This window comes from Saccopteryx bilineata, chromosome 1 (assembly GCF_036850765.1).
Source record: "Saccopteryx bilineata isolate mSacBil1 chromosome 1, mSacBil1_pri_phased_curated, whole genome shotgun sequence".
NCBI lineage: Eukaryota > Metazoa > Chordata > Mammalia > Chiroptera > Emballonuridae > Saccopteryx > Saccopteryx bilineata.
The window spans coordinates 227,668,233-227,682,601 of record NC_089490.1 but is presented as its reverse complement, the minus strand read 5'-3'; the positions used below and the strand labels follow the sequence as shown (position 1 = coordinate 227,682,601).

The 14,369-nt window shown below is 40.9% G+C and overlaps 1 protein-coding gene and 1 non-coding gene across 2 annotated transcripts in view; both read left to right on the top strand.

Annotated features, from left to right (window-relative positions):
* DNAH14 (dynein axonemal heavy chain 14) overlaps positions 1-14,369 on the top strand; it is a 207,252-nt gene that overhangs the window by 60,277 nt on the left and 132,606 nt on the right. The window contains exons 19-24 of the mRNA XM_066252726.1: positions 1,521-1,711; positions 2,498-2,743; positions 4,368-4,489; positions 8,426-8,597; positions 9,408-9,512; positions 9,598-9,716. Of these exons, the coding sequence (XP_066108823.1) occupies positions 1,521-1,711; positions 2,498-2,743; positions 4,368-4,489; positions 8,426-8,597; positions 9,408-9,512; positions 9,598-9,716 (955 nt within the window). The remainder of the gene's footprint in view (positions 1-1,520; positions 1,712-2,497; positions 2,744-4,367; positions 4,490-8,425; positions 8,598-9,407; positions 9,513-9,597; positions 9,717-14,369) is intronic.
* TRNAA-CGC (transfer RNA alanine (anticodon CGC)) lies at positions 6,861-6,936 on the top strand. The gene has a single exon. It is a non-coding gene; the product is annotated as a tRNA-Ala (tRNA).

Here is a 14,369-nt window from a genome sequence, read left to right as displayed (position 1 = left end):
GATGCTTTGGTGTGAGAGCAGTTCTGTAAAATCCTTTCTAAAAGGAAATTTGCATTTCCCTTGGAAAGAAAATGCTTTTGCTTTTTAAATGCCTCCCTTACCTCGCAGCTGTACTTCAGAAAAACACTTTACTTTGCTTGTTTTTAAATTATCTGAAAAATGGAACAATATCACAACAGTTGAGCAAAGTGAAAAATTGGGAGAAAATTGCCTGTATAGTCACTGTTTTCACATGACATTCACTTTGTGCCTTCTCTCTCAACATTTTGTCATATATGTTTCAGAGAACAGTATATAAAGTAACAAGTCAATAGCACCTTCTTTTGTCTGTAGTTTCCCAGATAGATTCTTGTTGTTTGCCAAAGTAGAGACTTGCAAAAAACCAAAATGATTCTCTTGTCCTTGTATTTAACCAGGTATTAAACATTTTGTTATTTGGCATGGCTTTATTAAAGAAGCCTCCCCTGATAAAAATTGGATATTTAAGAATATGGGTATAGTTTTCAGTTCTGAGTCTCTCAATCTGGGGCTTTCTCTGCCCCCTTTCTGTTCGTTTAAAGTTGAGTAAATAGGTTATAAGGATTGAACCTTTAACTGAAAAGGTTTATAGTCCTGTATCTGAGGGGTTTGTTGTGCCAGAGTACAGACCAGTGTGGTCTGTGGCCAAGTTTTTACTGACAATTCCTACAGTTCAGCATTAACCGATTTTCTTATGAAATAATAGTGACTGCGTTTTTCCCCATATTATTCTTCCTCAGTGAGCAGAATTTCAAAGCCCAAAATCTGTTAGTCTTAGCCCTGGCCAGTTGGCTCAGCGGTAGAGCGTCGGCCTAGCGTGCGGAGGACCCGGGTTCGATTCCTGGCCAGGGCACACAGGAGAAGCGCCCATTTGCTTCTCCACCCCTCCGCCGCGCTTTCCTCTCTGTCTCTCTCTTCCCAAGAGAGAGAAGACAAGCCTCCCGCAGCCAAGGCTCCATTGGAGCAAAGATGGCCCGGGCGCTGGGGATGGCTCTGTGGCCTCTGCCCCAGGCGCTAGAGTGGCTCTGGTCGCAACATGGCGACGCCCAGGATGGGCAGAGCGTCGCCCCCTGGTGGGCAGAGCGTCGCCCCATGGTGGGCGTGCCGGGTGGATCCCGGTCGGGCGCATGCGGGAGTCTGTCTGACTGTCTCTCCCTGTTTCCAGCTTCAGAAAAATGAAAAGAAAAAAAAAATCTGTTAGTCTTTTAAATGCCAATGTGTATATCTGTCTATAAATATGCCTTGACAGTGACAATATGGGACACCCTGTGGCAGCTGGATTCTCAAGTATCAAATTTTGTAAGATAACTTGGCTCTAATGGTCTTGGGTTTTAATCTCCAGTACTGATAACCATTTCTTTTTAATCCATAGTTCATTGTATGGGAGGACGATGTTAATAAAAGTCAGTATTTTAGTGCCAGCTAATAACTGATAAACTAAGTCTGGTTTATAAAACTATGATGAACATATCCTAAGACTACTGACCCATTACCATTTACAGGTTTACCTAAAAACAACATGGTCATGAATCTTAAGCAGTCAGTGACAGGATTTAAGCAAGAGCTGCCCATCATCACGGCTCTGGGGAACCCCTGCCTCAAGCCCAGGCACTGGGAGGCTCTCCAGGAGATTACTGGAAAGTCAGTTTCTCTTGATAAAAACTGCACAGTAGAGAATCTTCTAACGCTCAAGGTAAGTTAAAGTAGTTTGAAAAAAAAAATAGGCTGAAATACCAAAGGGGCCAGTGTTTTGTTTTTTTGTTTTTTTGGGGTTTTTTTTTTCCTGAAGTTGGAAACGGGGAGGCAGTCAGACAGACTCCCACATGCACCCGACCAGGATCCACCAGGCATGCCCACCAGGGGGCGATGCTCTGCCCATCTGGGGCGTTGCTCTGTTGCAACCAGAGCCATTCTAGCGCTCTGAGACAGAGGCCATAGAGCCATCCTCAGCACCCGAGCCAACTTTGCTCCATTGGAGCCTTGGCTGCGGGAGGGGAACCAACCGGCCAGGGCCCAAAAGGGGCCAGTTTTAGTCAGCCAAGTAAACTCTACAGGGAAGGTTGGGTCCATTAGAATTACATTCTCTCAGATGATTATACCTCAAACATTATTATAGAAAGGAGAAGCATATCATGAGGAATCAAACAGTTGACATGAGTACTGTACAGAGAAAACAGAATTGAAGGAAATAATACCATCAGCACATAGAGGGGGCTGTTCACTATTCTTTACTCCGACTAAAATCAGAGGAAATGCACATCATGGTTAGAAATTTGCACTGAGCGTGAATGTGAAATGAGACAGTTAAAAGCTCCAAAGGGCTGTGTCATGAAGGTGCAGCCATGAAATGTGATTAGGGGCAAACTGAACGGAATCTGATCATCACCTTCAGCATATTCATTTCAATCTTTCATTTTAAGTGTATCAGGAATGATTTGCTCTACTGGGTATTAAAAAAATTTTTTTTTTTTCATTTTAGATGTTTCAGTATGAAAGTGAGATAAATGAAATCTCAAACTTAGCAACTCATGAGACTGCTCTTGAGAAAATGCTGTTAAGGATTATTGACATTTGGAATGCGACTCCTTTACATTTAGTCCTTCATCACACAGAGACTGACTCCATCCTCATCATTTCATCTTTAGATGACTTACTAGCCCACTTAGAGGAGTCTCAGATCACACTTGGAATGGTTAAAGGATCTTCCTATATCGGGCCCATTAAGGTAAATATTATGGCAAAAGAAAAATGATTTTATTGTCTGTAGTTTTATCACTTTAAGTTTTTGCAAACTGTAAGCTTTTGAACTGAGTAAATTATTCTTATACCAATATAGAAATGTGATTGAATATTGAGTAGTTAAAATACTGAAAATAACTTTATGGAAACATTACTCATTGTTCATGAAGAAATGTCAGAAAGTTTACTTTGGGCAGACAAGGTGAATTGAGATAATATAAAAACTTGAGCCTGTAAACCATAACTTGACCAGTGATGCCCTCACCAGAACCATTGCCCTGAGAGTCAGCTTGCTGACATGGGAGCCTCTTACCTTTATACCTGTGTGTTCCTGCAATTATTTTCAAACAAACAGCAGCCTCCATAAACTTAAACCATATAGTTAGCTTGAATTTGATGTTCTCTGGTGGTCCCTCTCTGGGCAGCCCACATCCAATGACACAGCTAAGAAGCATTTCAACTTCAGGAAACTCAACAAGATAATGTAATGATATAGAAATATTTAGTAGTAAAAGTAACAAAATTATTATAGCCAGAGTGAGAGAAATATGTACTCAACAAATGGAATTCATAGTATTTGCAAACACATCAACAAGCATTTGGGAAAATGTCAATTAATTGAACCTTAGAGAAAAAAAACTAAATAAATTACAAAAAGAGAATACAACAATAGTTTGTTCTCTAAGCATATGCAGTAAAATAAAAAATGAACAGCAAAAAATAGACAACCAACCACCAAATCACTCACACTCAAAAAATGGAAATTTAAGAACAACTATAGAATATATAGGAAATATAATCAAATTTTTAAAATTAGAAATAAGAAAAAAAGAAAATTATAAACTAAACCTTATCTAGCTGGCTAGAGCCTTATAAAAAGGAATATTAAAGAGCACTAAATGCCTTTATTACTAATGGAATTTCCTGATATTAATAGAGGAAAATCTGTAAGTATTATCAAATTTCTCTGAAAGACACTGTTAGGTTTTTTGTTTTCTTTTTTTAAAAAAAAACAAGCTTCAGAACAATGTGTATAATATGATTGCATTTATTTGAATTATTAAAGATATTACATGGATATGTACATATGCACAAGAATGTTTAAAGAAAGGAAGGAAAGAATAAACATACCCCCCAAATATTACCTGTTGTATAATAAATAAGGCAGAAAATTGAATGGGACATCTTAAACCTCTCCTAATAATAAATATACTGCTCATTGGCCTGACCTGTAGTGGCGCAGTGGATCAAGCGTTGACCTGGAACACTAAGATCACCGGTTCAAAACCCTGGGCTTGTCCAGTCAAGGCACATATGGGAGTTGATGCTTCCTGCTCCTACCCCCTTCTCTCTCTCTCCCCCCACATCTCCTCTAAAATAAATAAATATATTGCTCACAAAAATTAGGGGATATTTCAAAATGAATATGAAGTAATAAAATATCCCTAATTTTTGTGAGCAATATATAATTAGACTTATATTCATTATAGACCCTCCATTAATTACTTCCTGTATTTCAGTGACTGATAATCACTTTTGATCTCAGTTTCTATTTTATGACTCTTCTAGTAATTTTTTATATTTAGATTTGTGTGTTTTTATCCTTGTAGGCTCTTGTGGATAAGTGGGATCAAAACTTGACTCTCTTTTCTCTCACCCTTGAGAAGTGGATGAATTGTCAGAGATCTTGGATTTCTCTTGAACCAATCTTTAATTCTTTAGAAATACAAAGGTAATAACTTAAAATATACCATGTACAGGTTAAAAAAAGAAGCCTGATGAGTAATCTATTTCCAGTAATCCTTGAGAAATCATTTCTTAATGGACACTCTGAAAGAATCCCATCTTTAGGCATAGGAATAAATCACTATTATGTTGTTTTTTCTTTCATAAAAGATTGTAAGTATCATTTTTTTTAAAGCCTTATATCTCAGGTATTAATAGAAAACTATTAAGGACTGGGAAAGAAATTTGGATATATCATTATAATCCCTAAACTACAATATGTGTCTTATTTGGTTCTGGAAAACTAGTGTGGTTTTGATATAAATAACAAACATGTTTTTAATAACATTCATAAATGATTGTTTTTTACTTTGGACCATATGAAAGTGCAGAGGGCCTAGACAATGTTGAAAATTTTACTTTTTTCTTGTATTCCTAATATTCAAATTAATTGGTCTCTGTAAAGTAATTGGTCTTAAGAGAGCTTAAGTTGAGACACACTATGTATTCTCTAGGCAAAATTTAAACTATGGGCAGTAAATCATAGAAGCTAGTCTAGGAGCCATTCTGAAATAAGGCAGGAAGTCATGGGGTGTATGCTTATAAGGCATATTAGAGTAGGTAGTAGAAAACCTTGAATATCAGGTTAGGTATTTTATCTTTATTTTAGAGGCAAAGGGGAAACACTACAGGTTTGCAAAAGAGAAATGTTTAGATGTATTATTTTATAGGAAACAGTATCCATTTTTGTTAGATGTATAGTTCTTGTCATATGAATACTTTGGACTCTTCTATTAGTCTGTACTTATCTGATAGTCTCAGATGTGGCACCACATAACTAAGGTCTGTATCCTTTATGGTTACCACAACTTAGTGCCTTACATTCAAACCTTATTACTACTTTTACTAAACATTTCTCAATTAATAGAGAAATAAGTGTCCTCAGTAGGATGTTCCAAATGTCACTAAGTTGTTACTTTACAAGGTTTGCCATGAGGCAGGGCATAGGGCATTACATGAAGAGCTGAAGGCTCCTTTACAGTAGTTGTAAAGAAAAGGGAAAAATGGGTCTGTAATAGACCTGACCGTTTCACTAAGGGAGAAGGATGACAGGCCCTGACACTACGGGGAAAGTGGGAAGAGGAGGAAGGGCGAGACAGATGGCATTAGAGGAGAGAATGCTTCAAAGAGCATCTGTGAGAACAGAGGCCACTGTGCTATCTATCCTGACTCCAGACTGACTATAGGGTGCATGGTGACCTCCCGGAGACACTGAGACAGTGCTGAACAGAAGGTGAGACTGAAGTGTCCTCTCTGATAGCATTTTTACTGAGCCGTATTTTTTAGGCACATCACCTAAGGTGGAAAATAGGATAATTGTGGGAGGGCTCTGGGACACACTTGCCATATATTCCCCTAACATTTGTGGGTTAGAAGCTAGGATTGGCCCTTGCTCGTTGGCTCAGTGGTAGAGCGTCAGTCTGAGGAGTGGTTGTCCTGGGTTCGATTCCAGGTCAGGGCATCCACAGGAGAAGCACCCATCTGCTTCCCCACCCCTTCTCCTCTAACTTGTCTGTCTCAGACTCCCCTTCTCCTGCAGCCACGGCTCGATTGGAACAAGTTGGTCCCCGTTGCTAAGATTGGCTTCATGGCCTCTGCCTCAGGCGCTAAGAAGAGCTCGGTTGCTGAGCAATGGAGTAATGGCCCAGAAGGGCAGAGCATCACCTCCTAGTGGGCTTGCCAGGTGGACCCTGGTCAGGGCGTGTGCAGGTGTCTGTCTCTCTGCCTTCCCTCCTCTCACTGAATACGAAAAAAAAAAGCAGCTAGGACTTGCCTCTTCTCTGGAGAATTTCAAAGAAGCCTTTTAATAGCATAGTGCAAGAATGCATGGTTATCTTAGACCCCGGTTCTCTGCCAGAGGAGATTTTTGCCTCCTAGGGAACATTTGACAATATCAGAAGACATTTTTGACTGTCACACCTGAGGGGCTGGAGGGACAACTAGCATCTGGTAAATAAGGGGATGTTATACATCCTATAATGCACAAGAAAGCATTCCACCCAACCCCTCAACAAAGAATGATCTAGCTCAAAATGTTAATAGTGTTCAAGTTAAGAAATTCTGACTCAAACCAAGGTGACACAAGCAGAAGGTTCCATCCTGAAAGCTCTCCACTCAAAACGGTTGCTGACCAGAGGAAGGGAATATGAGAAGTAAGCTATTTAAAGCAATGATGAGGAATGGTTGTAGAAGGTCAGAGGAGAAAGTCAGGGAATGGTGCAGCATAAACATTCCAGTTGAGGGGACTCTAAAGACCCTCGCACAATACCCCATGGATAACTACCCTAATGTTTAAGAGTGTTTAAGAGGCAAGACAGGCCCTGGCCGGTTGGTTCAGTGGTAGAGCGTTGGCCTCGCGTGCGGAAGTCCCGGGTTCGATTCCCGGCCAGGGCACACAGGAGAGGCACCCATCTGCTTCTCCATCCCTCCCCCTCTCCTTCCTCTCTGTCTCTCTCTTCCCCTCTCGCAGCTGAGGCTCCATTGGAGCAAAAGATGGCCCGGGCACTGGGGATGGCTCCTTGGCTTCTGCCTCAGGTGCTAGAGTGGCTCTGGTCGCGACAGAGCGAAGTCCCGGATGGGCAGAGCATCGCCCCCTGGTGGGCGTGCCAGGTGGATCCCGGTCGGGCGCATGTCGGAGTCTGTCTGACTGCTTCCCCGTTTCCAGCTTCAGGAAAAAAAAAAAAAAAAAGAGGCAAAACAGAATTAAAAGCAACACCAGCTGAATTTTTTTTTTCTTTTTTGTGACAGAGAGGGACAAATAGGGACAGATAGGAAGGAAGAGAGACGTGTGCCACTGCCTGGGCAGTGTATTTTTTTTAAAGGCTTTTCCTCTAATTCTTTTTCTACTTCAACCTCCAAGTCACACAGAGCTTCAATCAGGCTGGGGCTCGAGTGGGACGGGAGTAGGGAAGATAGCTGAGCAGAGAACATGAAGGAACTAGACTGCACAACCTTTGAAAATACTTCCCTCGTTCAACTTCAACAACATCAGAAACAAAACTCGAATGAATGTACAGTGTATGACCATGCCGCATGTGGGTTCTGCTTCCCTTTTCTTAGGGGAGAAAATGATGATCACATTTTGTAAAGGAAAATTGCTATCCTTATCCTGAACCTGCTTAACATTTCCTTATCCTCTGAGATGGGAAAATTGCAGATGGGACTTGGATTTTCTTACACACCTCTGGGCTCCTTTTCCAAGGCTGATGCTCTCTCTGCAGGTCTCTCCATGGGAAACCACTTTCTGCTTTAAAACACAGATAAAGTAACCTCTTTGTCCCACAGCTCTGAAAAGGTCCTACTCCCTCTCTAGAATGTTAGTAGCCTTTGTTTTATTTCATTTCCTAGGGCAAATGTCACTTCCACTATATATAGAAGTTTACCATGTTTCCCTGTGTATAAGATGCACCTTAATTTTGGGGCCCAAAATTTGAAAAAAAAAAAGTATTACATGAAGTTATTGAACTCAAGTTTTATTCATCATGAAATTCATACAACTCCTCATCCACGCAAAAAAAATGGGAAATGCAAGTAAAAAAACTACAACCACTGTATAAGACGCAACCAGTTTATAGACCCCAAATTTTTTGAAAACTGATGCATCTTATACAAGGGAAAATACAGTATATACTGATCTTATATCCCTCATGAAGTATAATCTTGTTAAATGATGAATGTCCAGTTTTTTGTAGTATTTCCTACCATGATCCTTACTTACACACAATGGACACTCAAAAACATCTTCAGTGTTTGACTAGCAAAACTATAACATATCAAAACATTTTGTAAATTGACTAATAGTCTGTGACACATGCATTTCGATTATAGATTTTAATTATATACCTTAAAAAAATAAAATGATTTCTAATTTTCTTTCTTAAAGGCAGCTCCCATTAGAAGCCAAGCTCTTCTCTCAGGTGATTTCCACGTGGAGGGAAATGATGTATAAGATGGAGAACAAATTGGATGCTTTGCAGATAGTCACCTCAGCAGGAGTTCTCGAAATGCTGCAAAGTTGTTATACATCACTTGAGTACATAAAGAAAAGCCTCGAGGTAGAGCTCAGATGTCCTGTAGCAGAGAACCACTTAGTATACACATGTAATGTGACACACTACAGCAACGAATTTAAAGACCACTTTTCTATCTTAGCTGCCAACATTTCAAACTCTCAGCATCCATTGGGTGAATGAAAATATTATTGAAAGGGAAAAGGTGTGGATAGACCAATCTAAATGACCTTTGGCAAAGTATCAAATTTTTAAGTGCCTACCTACTGTTCTTTATCTTTATTTTGTTTTCATTTGTTTTAGTTTTGCTTGATTAACAGTTTGGGGATTTTTTTTTTTTTTAGCAATTTAAATATCACCTTTGTTAAGCATGGGATGTTATTTTTTTAAATTTTATTTAGACAATTAATTTTAACGGGGTGACATTGATCAATTAGAGTACATAAATTCAGAGAACATCTCCAGATCATTTTGACATTTGATTATCTTGTATACCCATCACCCAAAGTCAAATTGTCCCATGTCACCTTCTTTTTGGTTTTCTTTAGGCCCCTCCCCTCCCCCCAAACTCTCCCCTTCCTCCCTCCCTGCCCCCCTGGTAACCACTGCACTCTTGTCCATGTCAATGAGTCTCAATTTTGTGTCCCACCTATGTGTGGAATCATACAGTTCTTAGTTTTTTTCTGATTTACTTATTTCACTCAGTATAATGTTATCAAGGTTTGACTGAGGCTGCTGTGGGTACTGCAACTTTGAAAGTTTGGCTTTTGTGTGTAAATGTAGGTGCAGATGCAGAAGTGATCCATAAGTGTGATTAAACATATTCTGAATTGCACTTCTTTTGGTCTTGGATAGGACTACCTTGAAATTAAGAGAATGACTTTTCCAAGATTTTACTTTCTCAGCAATGCTGAACTTCTTGATATCTTCGCCGAGAGCAGAAACCCCATGTCTGTCCAGGTAACGTCACCCTTCTTTGCCCCGAATTATTTCCCAGCTGGGTGCGAATCTTATAATGTCTCTGCCGTTTGTTTCTGGCCCACAGCCTCATCTTGTGAAATGCTTTGAAAATATAAAACAATTACTGATATGGAAACAAGAAATCGGCCCTCCTACTGTGGTAATGTTCATATCTGCTGAAGGAGAAGCTCTTGTGCTGCCCAAGTATGATATTTATGTTACAAACTAAGCGTTTAGACTCTGTAAAACTGCATTTGAAAGCTCTGCTTGGAAGGTTCTAATATCTCATAAAAGTTTGCTTAGCAAACTGTTTCTTCAAAGATAACAGACCTATGTGGAATTTTACCTTTCCAGGTCTCTATTGATTAATGTTATCCTGAACTGAACACAGGGTTTTATTATTTGAACATAGGCAGGAAGGAAATTTGCTTGGGGTTGTTGATGCTGCTTGCATTGATGGGTTCTGTGACCCCTGGCTTTGTCGTGAATGGTTCCCAGGCGATCGTAATGAGCTAGATCCTTTCAGTGTACTGGTCCAATTTGCCAGCCGTGGTGAGGGCTCACTAACTTTGGCATGTGGCTCCTGTTATGAGCTGATTTTTTTTTAATGAGAAGAGAGGAGATAGATAGGCTTCTGCATGCACCCCGACTGGAATCCACACACCAAACTCATCTGGGACCGATGCTTGAATCAACCAAGCCACTGGCTGCAAGAGGGAAGAGGGAAAGAAGGGGGAGAGGGATGGAAAGAGAAGCAGGTGGTTGCTTCTCATGTGTGTCCTGACAGGGTATTGAACCTGGGTTATTCACATGCTGGCCTGATGCTCTATCCACTGATCCAAACAGGGTCATGAATTGATTTTAAAAATGCTGTGCCCAAGGCCCTGGCCAGTTGTCTCAGTGGTAGAGTGTGTGGAAGTTCCGTGTTCAATTCCCAGCCTGGAGAAGCACCCATCTGCTTCCCCACCCTTCCCCCTCTCCTTCCTCTCTGTCACTCTCTTTCCCTCCCACAGCCAAGGCTCCATGGGAGCAAAGTTGGCCCGAGAGCTGAGGATGGCTCCGTGGCCTCCACCTTGGGTGCTAGAATGGCTCTGTTTGCAACAGAGCAACGTCTCAGATGGGCAGAGCATTGCCCCCTGGTGGGCATGCCAGGTGGATCCTGGTCGGGCACATGCGGGAGTCTGTCTCTCTGTCTCCCTGCTTCTCACTTCAGAAAAATACAAAAGAAAAGAAAAGAAAAGAAATGCTGTTGCCCGAGTCTTCCCATCCCCTAAAACACATCTCTGGCCCCTGATCAAGGCTTACTGTGTAAAAGATCCAATGAGGAATACAAATTGCTGTGTAAAATAATTTATCTACTTTGTAAATTCATATTTAATGGAACCTCTTAATTTTGTAAATTCATGGTTTTGATATCAGAATTTCCTTGTGGCTCTGTTTTTTTTTTTGTTCTTTGTATCTGATTGGAGAACCCCCTTTAGTAATTCCTGGAGTGGGGGTTTTCTGATGATAAATTCCCTCATCTTTTCTGTATCTGTGAATGTTTTTATTTCACCTTCATATTTGAAGGATAGCTTTGATGGGTATAGTATTTGTGGCTGAAAGTTCCTCTCTTTCAGGACTTTAAATATTGGGGTCCACTCTGTTCTAGCTTGTAGAGTTTCTGCTGATAAATCTGATGATAATCTAATGGGCCTTCCTTTATATGTTGTATTCTTCTTTTCCCTGGCTGCCTTGAGAATTTTTTCTTTGCTGTTGGTTTGTGTCAATTTCATTATGATATGCCTTGGAGTAGGTTTGTTGGGGTTAAGAAAACTTGGAGTTCTGTTTGCTTCTTGAACTTGAGGCTTTAGTTCTTTCCACAGGCTTGGGAAGTTCTCATCTATTATTTGTTTGAGTATATTCTCCATTCCATTTTCTCTCTCTTCTCCCTCTGATATACCTATTATTCTTATGTTATTCTTTTTGATGGAGTCAGATAATTCTTGTAGGGCTATCTCATTTTTTTTAATTTTTGAGTCTCTTTCTTCTTCTCTCTGTTGTGCCTCAAGTTGCTTGTCTTCTATTTCACTAATTCTCTCTTCTATCTGACCTGTTCTATTAGCTAAGCTTGTTACTTCGTTTTTCAGCTTGTGAATTGAGTTTTTCATCTCTGTTTGATTTGTCTTTATAGTTTCAATTTCCTTGGACATATATTCTTTGTGTTCATTGAGTTGTTTTCTGAGCTCCCTAAATTGCCTTTCTGTGTTTTCTTGTATATCTCGGAGGATTTTTAGGATTTCTATCTTGAATTCTCTGTCATTTAGCTCTAAGGTTTCCAATATATTAAATTTTTTCTCCATAGATTTTTCCTCATCTAGCTGTGTTACCTCTCTTTCTTTTGTATCCATGATATTCGATTTTCTCTTCCTTAATGGCATCTGAGGGTGGTTTTGTTTATAGTATTAATGAGATTTAATAAAGAATAAAAAGTTAAAAAAATAAAAAATCGAAGTTTTTTTTAAAAAAAATTAATAATGAAATAAAGAAAAATAAAATAAAATAAAAATTTTTTAAAAAGGAAATTATTCCCCCGCCTTTTTTCCTCTCCTCTCCTCTCCCCTCTTTCTTGAGAAAATCTTGTGGTGAACTGTGAATTATAAAAAAACAATGCCTGTAATGGAGGGCCTGAATTGGGGAAAAGTAATAAAGGGGCAAAAAAAAAAAGAAAAGAAAAAAGAAGGGGGTATGGACCCACAAAAAGCAAATAAGGAAAAAATTTCGGTCAAGAATAAAATGATTTGCTTTTAGGTGTTGGTTGACTAAGAGTTATGATGAGAGAAATAAGAGGAAAACAGAAAAATGGGGGGACAAATTAAAAAATTACTATTGTATTTAGTGGAACAAGAACTAGATAAAATGGAGAGCCAGGGATGGGAGCACTGCTAGTGAATTAAAAAGGTGAAGTAAAAAACCCCCAAAATGCCACAAACATAAGTTTGAGTCCCAGATAAGATAATTTGTTTGTTATTGAGGTTTGAATGAGAGGAGATGTAAAGGAGAAAGGAAGAAACTAATATAGAGGGAGAAAAGAAAGAGAGAGAAAAAAAGAGGGAACCACTAAAAGAAGAAAAAAGAAAAAAGAGGAGAGAGAGAGAGAGAGAGTTAAGGGTTTTGGAGTGCAACCCTCATAGAGAGAAAGGAAGAGGAGAGAAAAGATAATGGGAGATGTAACACTTATGGGTAGTGTAGTTCAAGGAGAGGAGAGAGTAAGACCGGCAGAGAGTTAATCGGCCAAATTGGAGGAGGAAAAAAAATATCAAGAATGAAGATAAGAGAAACAAATGAACAAATATAATAAAATGGGATAGGTTATAAAGTCTGCAGATTATTCTAGATTTTGAGAGGTTATCTTCTTGCTTTTTCTTTTCTCTCCCTCTTCCTGGTCGGTGACTCTGTACCCTGGGTTCTGCCCCTTTGGCACACTCAGGTAGAGGTTTGCAGTTGATAAGTCTCTATGGTGATGTCATGTATTGTGCTTTAGTCTCGTTGGCAGTCGGGGCTCATTAGCATTTATAGGTTCCAACAGTGAGAGAGTCCGTGTTCCTGGAGCCTTTCTCCTAGTCTTTCCTTCCTCAATTAGTAGCCTGATAATCCAGCTATGGAGTTGCTGCTGCCTCTGCCTGGATAGTAAGAGGCTCAAAGAGCTGGCAACTCCCCACTCTATTTCCACTCAGCACAGGGCTCTGGGTAAGGCTCAGTCAGTCAGAGCTGCTAGCATAATCAGGCGGGGTTTCCGCCCACTCAAAGACCTCTGGCTCTGCCACTCTGTCTGGTAACACAGGCGGGCGCCCACTTCCGGGGTGCTTGGAGGAAACTCTCGCTCACTATCTGTGCACGCAGACCAGGATATCCAGCCAGCAGTCTCACGCTCTGAGTAAAACCCCCAACCGCATGGAAAAGTTGCAGCGTTGGAATTGACTCTCGCTCCGTCCCCGTGCGCGGCTTTTGCAAGGCGCTGGGGCGGCCCAAGATTCCGCTTTGGTCCACACAAAGGCCCCTGACTCTGCCCCTCTGTGCGATAACACGGGCGCACACTGCTGAGGCACTCGGAGGAATCTCTCGCTCACTATCTGCGCGCACAGACCAGGATATGAGGCCGGCCGCGTTTCCCTCTGAGTGAATCCCCTAACAGCACGGAAAAGTTCCACCGTTGGAATTAGTTCTCGCTCCCTCCTGTGCGCGGCTTTCCCAGGGTGCTGGGGCTGCCTAGAGATTCCGCTTTCGACCCACAGAAAGGCCTCTGACTCTGCCTCTCTGTGGGGTAACACGGGCACCCACTCCCGGGGCTTAGGAAGTAATCTCTCGCCCACTATCTGCGCGTGCCGACCAGGAGATCGGGTAAAATGGCTGCCCTGCTTGTCTTTCTTTGTCTGGGTTTGGCGCGAGTGTTAGCTTGTATTGCCCGGGTTGCCATAGGATCAGTTTTTCCTCAGCTTGGATCTCCGTGCCACAGCCTGGTTCGGCCGTTTGTGCCGCGGCCTGGATCTATTCACCCCCTTTGCCTGCCTCAGTTTCTATATTCACGGATCCCAGAGAAAGCCGCCCTGTTTAGGTTAGTGAGGAAGGCGGAGCATTTCTTACTCCCTATTTCCTTTGGGGTTTGGTTATATATTTAGCCAATTTTTCGCTCGACCATACCTTCGGGTGTATTGCGAAACATCTGGAGGCTCCAAGGATAGGTTTTTCTGTTTCTGGTTGAAGATCTTGTTGAGTTTTGGGGGAGATTTATCAGTATCGCTTCCTACCCCGCCATTACTCTGACGTCATCTCGATATCAGAATTTCCTAAAGGTAAGTTTTTGTATCATTTTCCAAA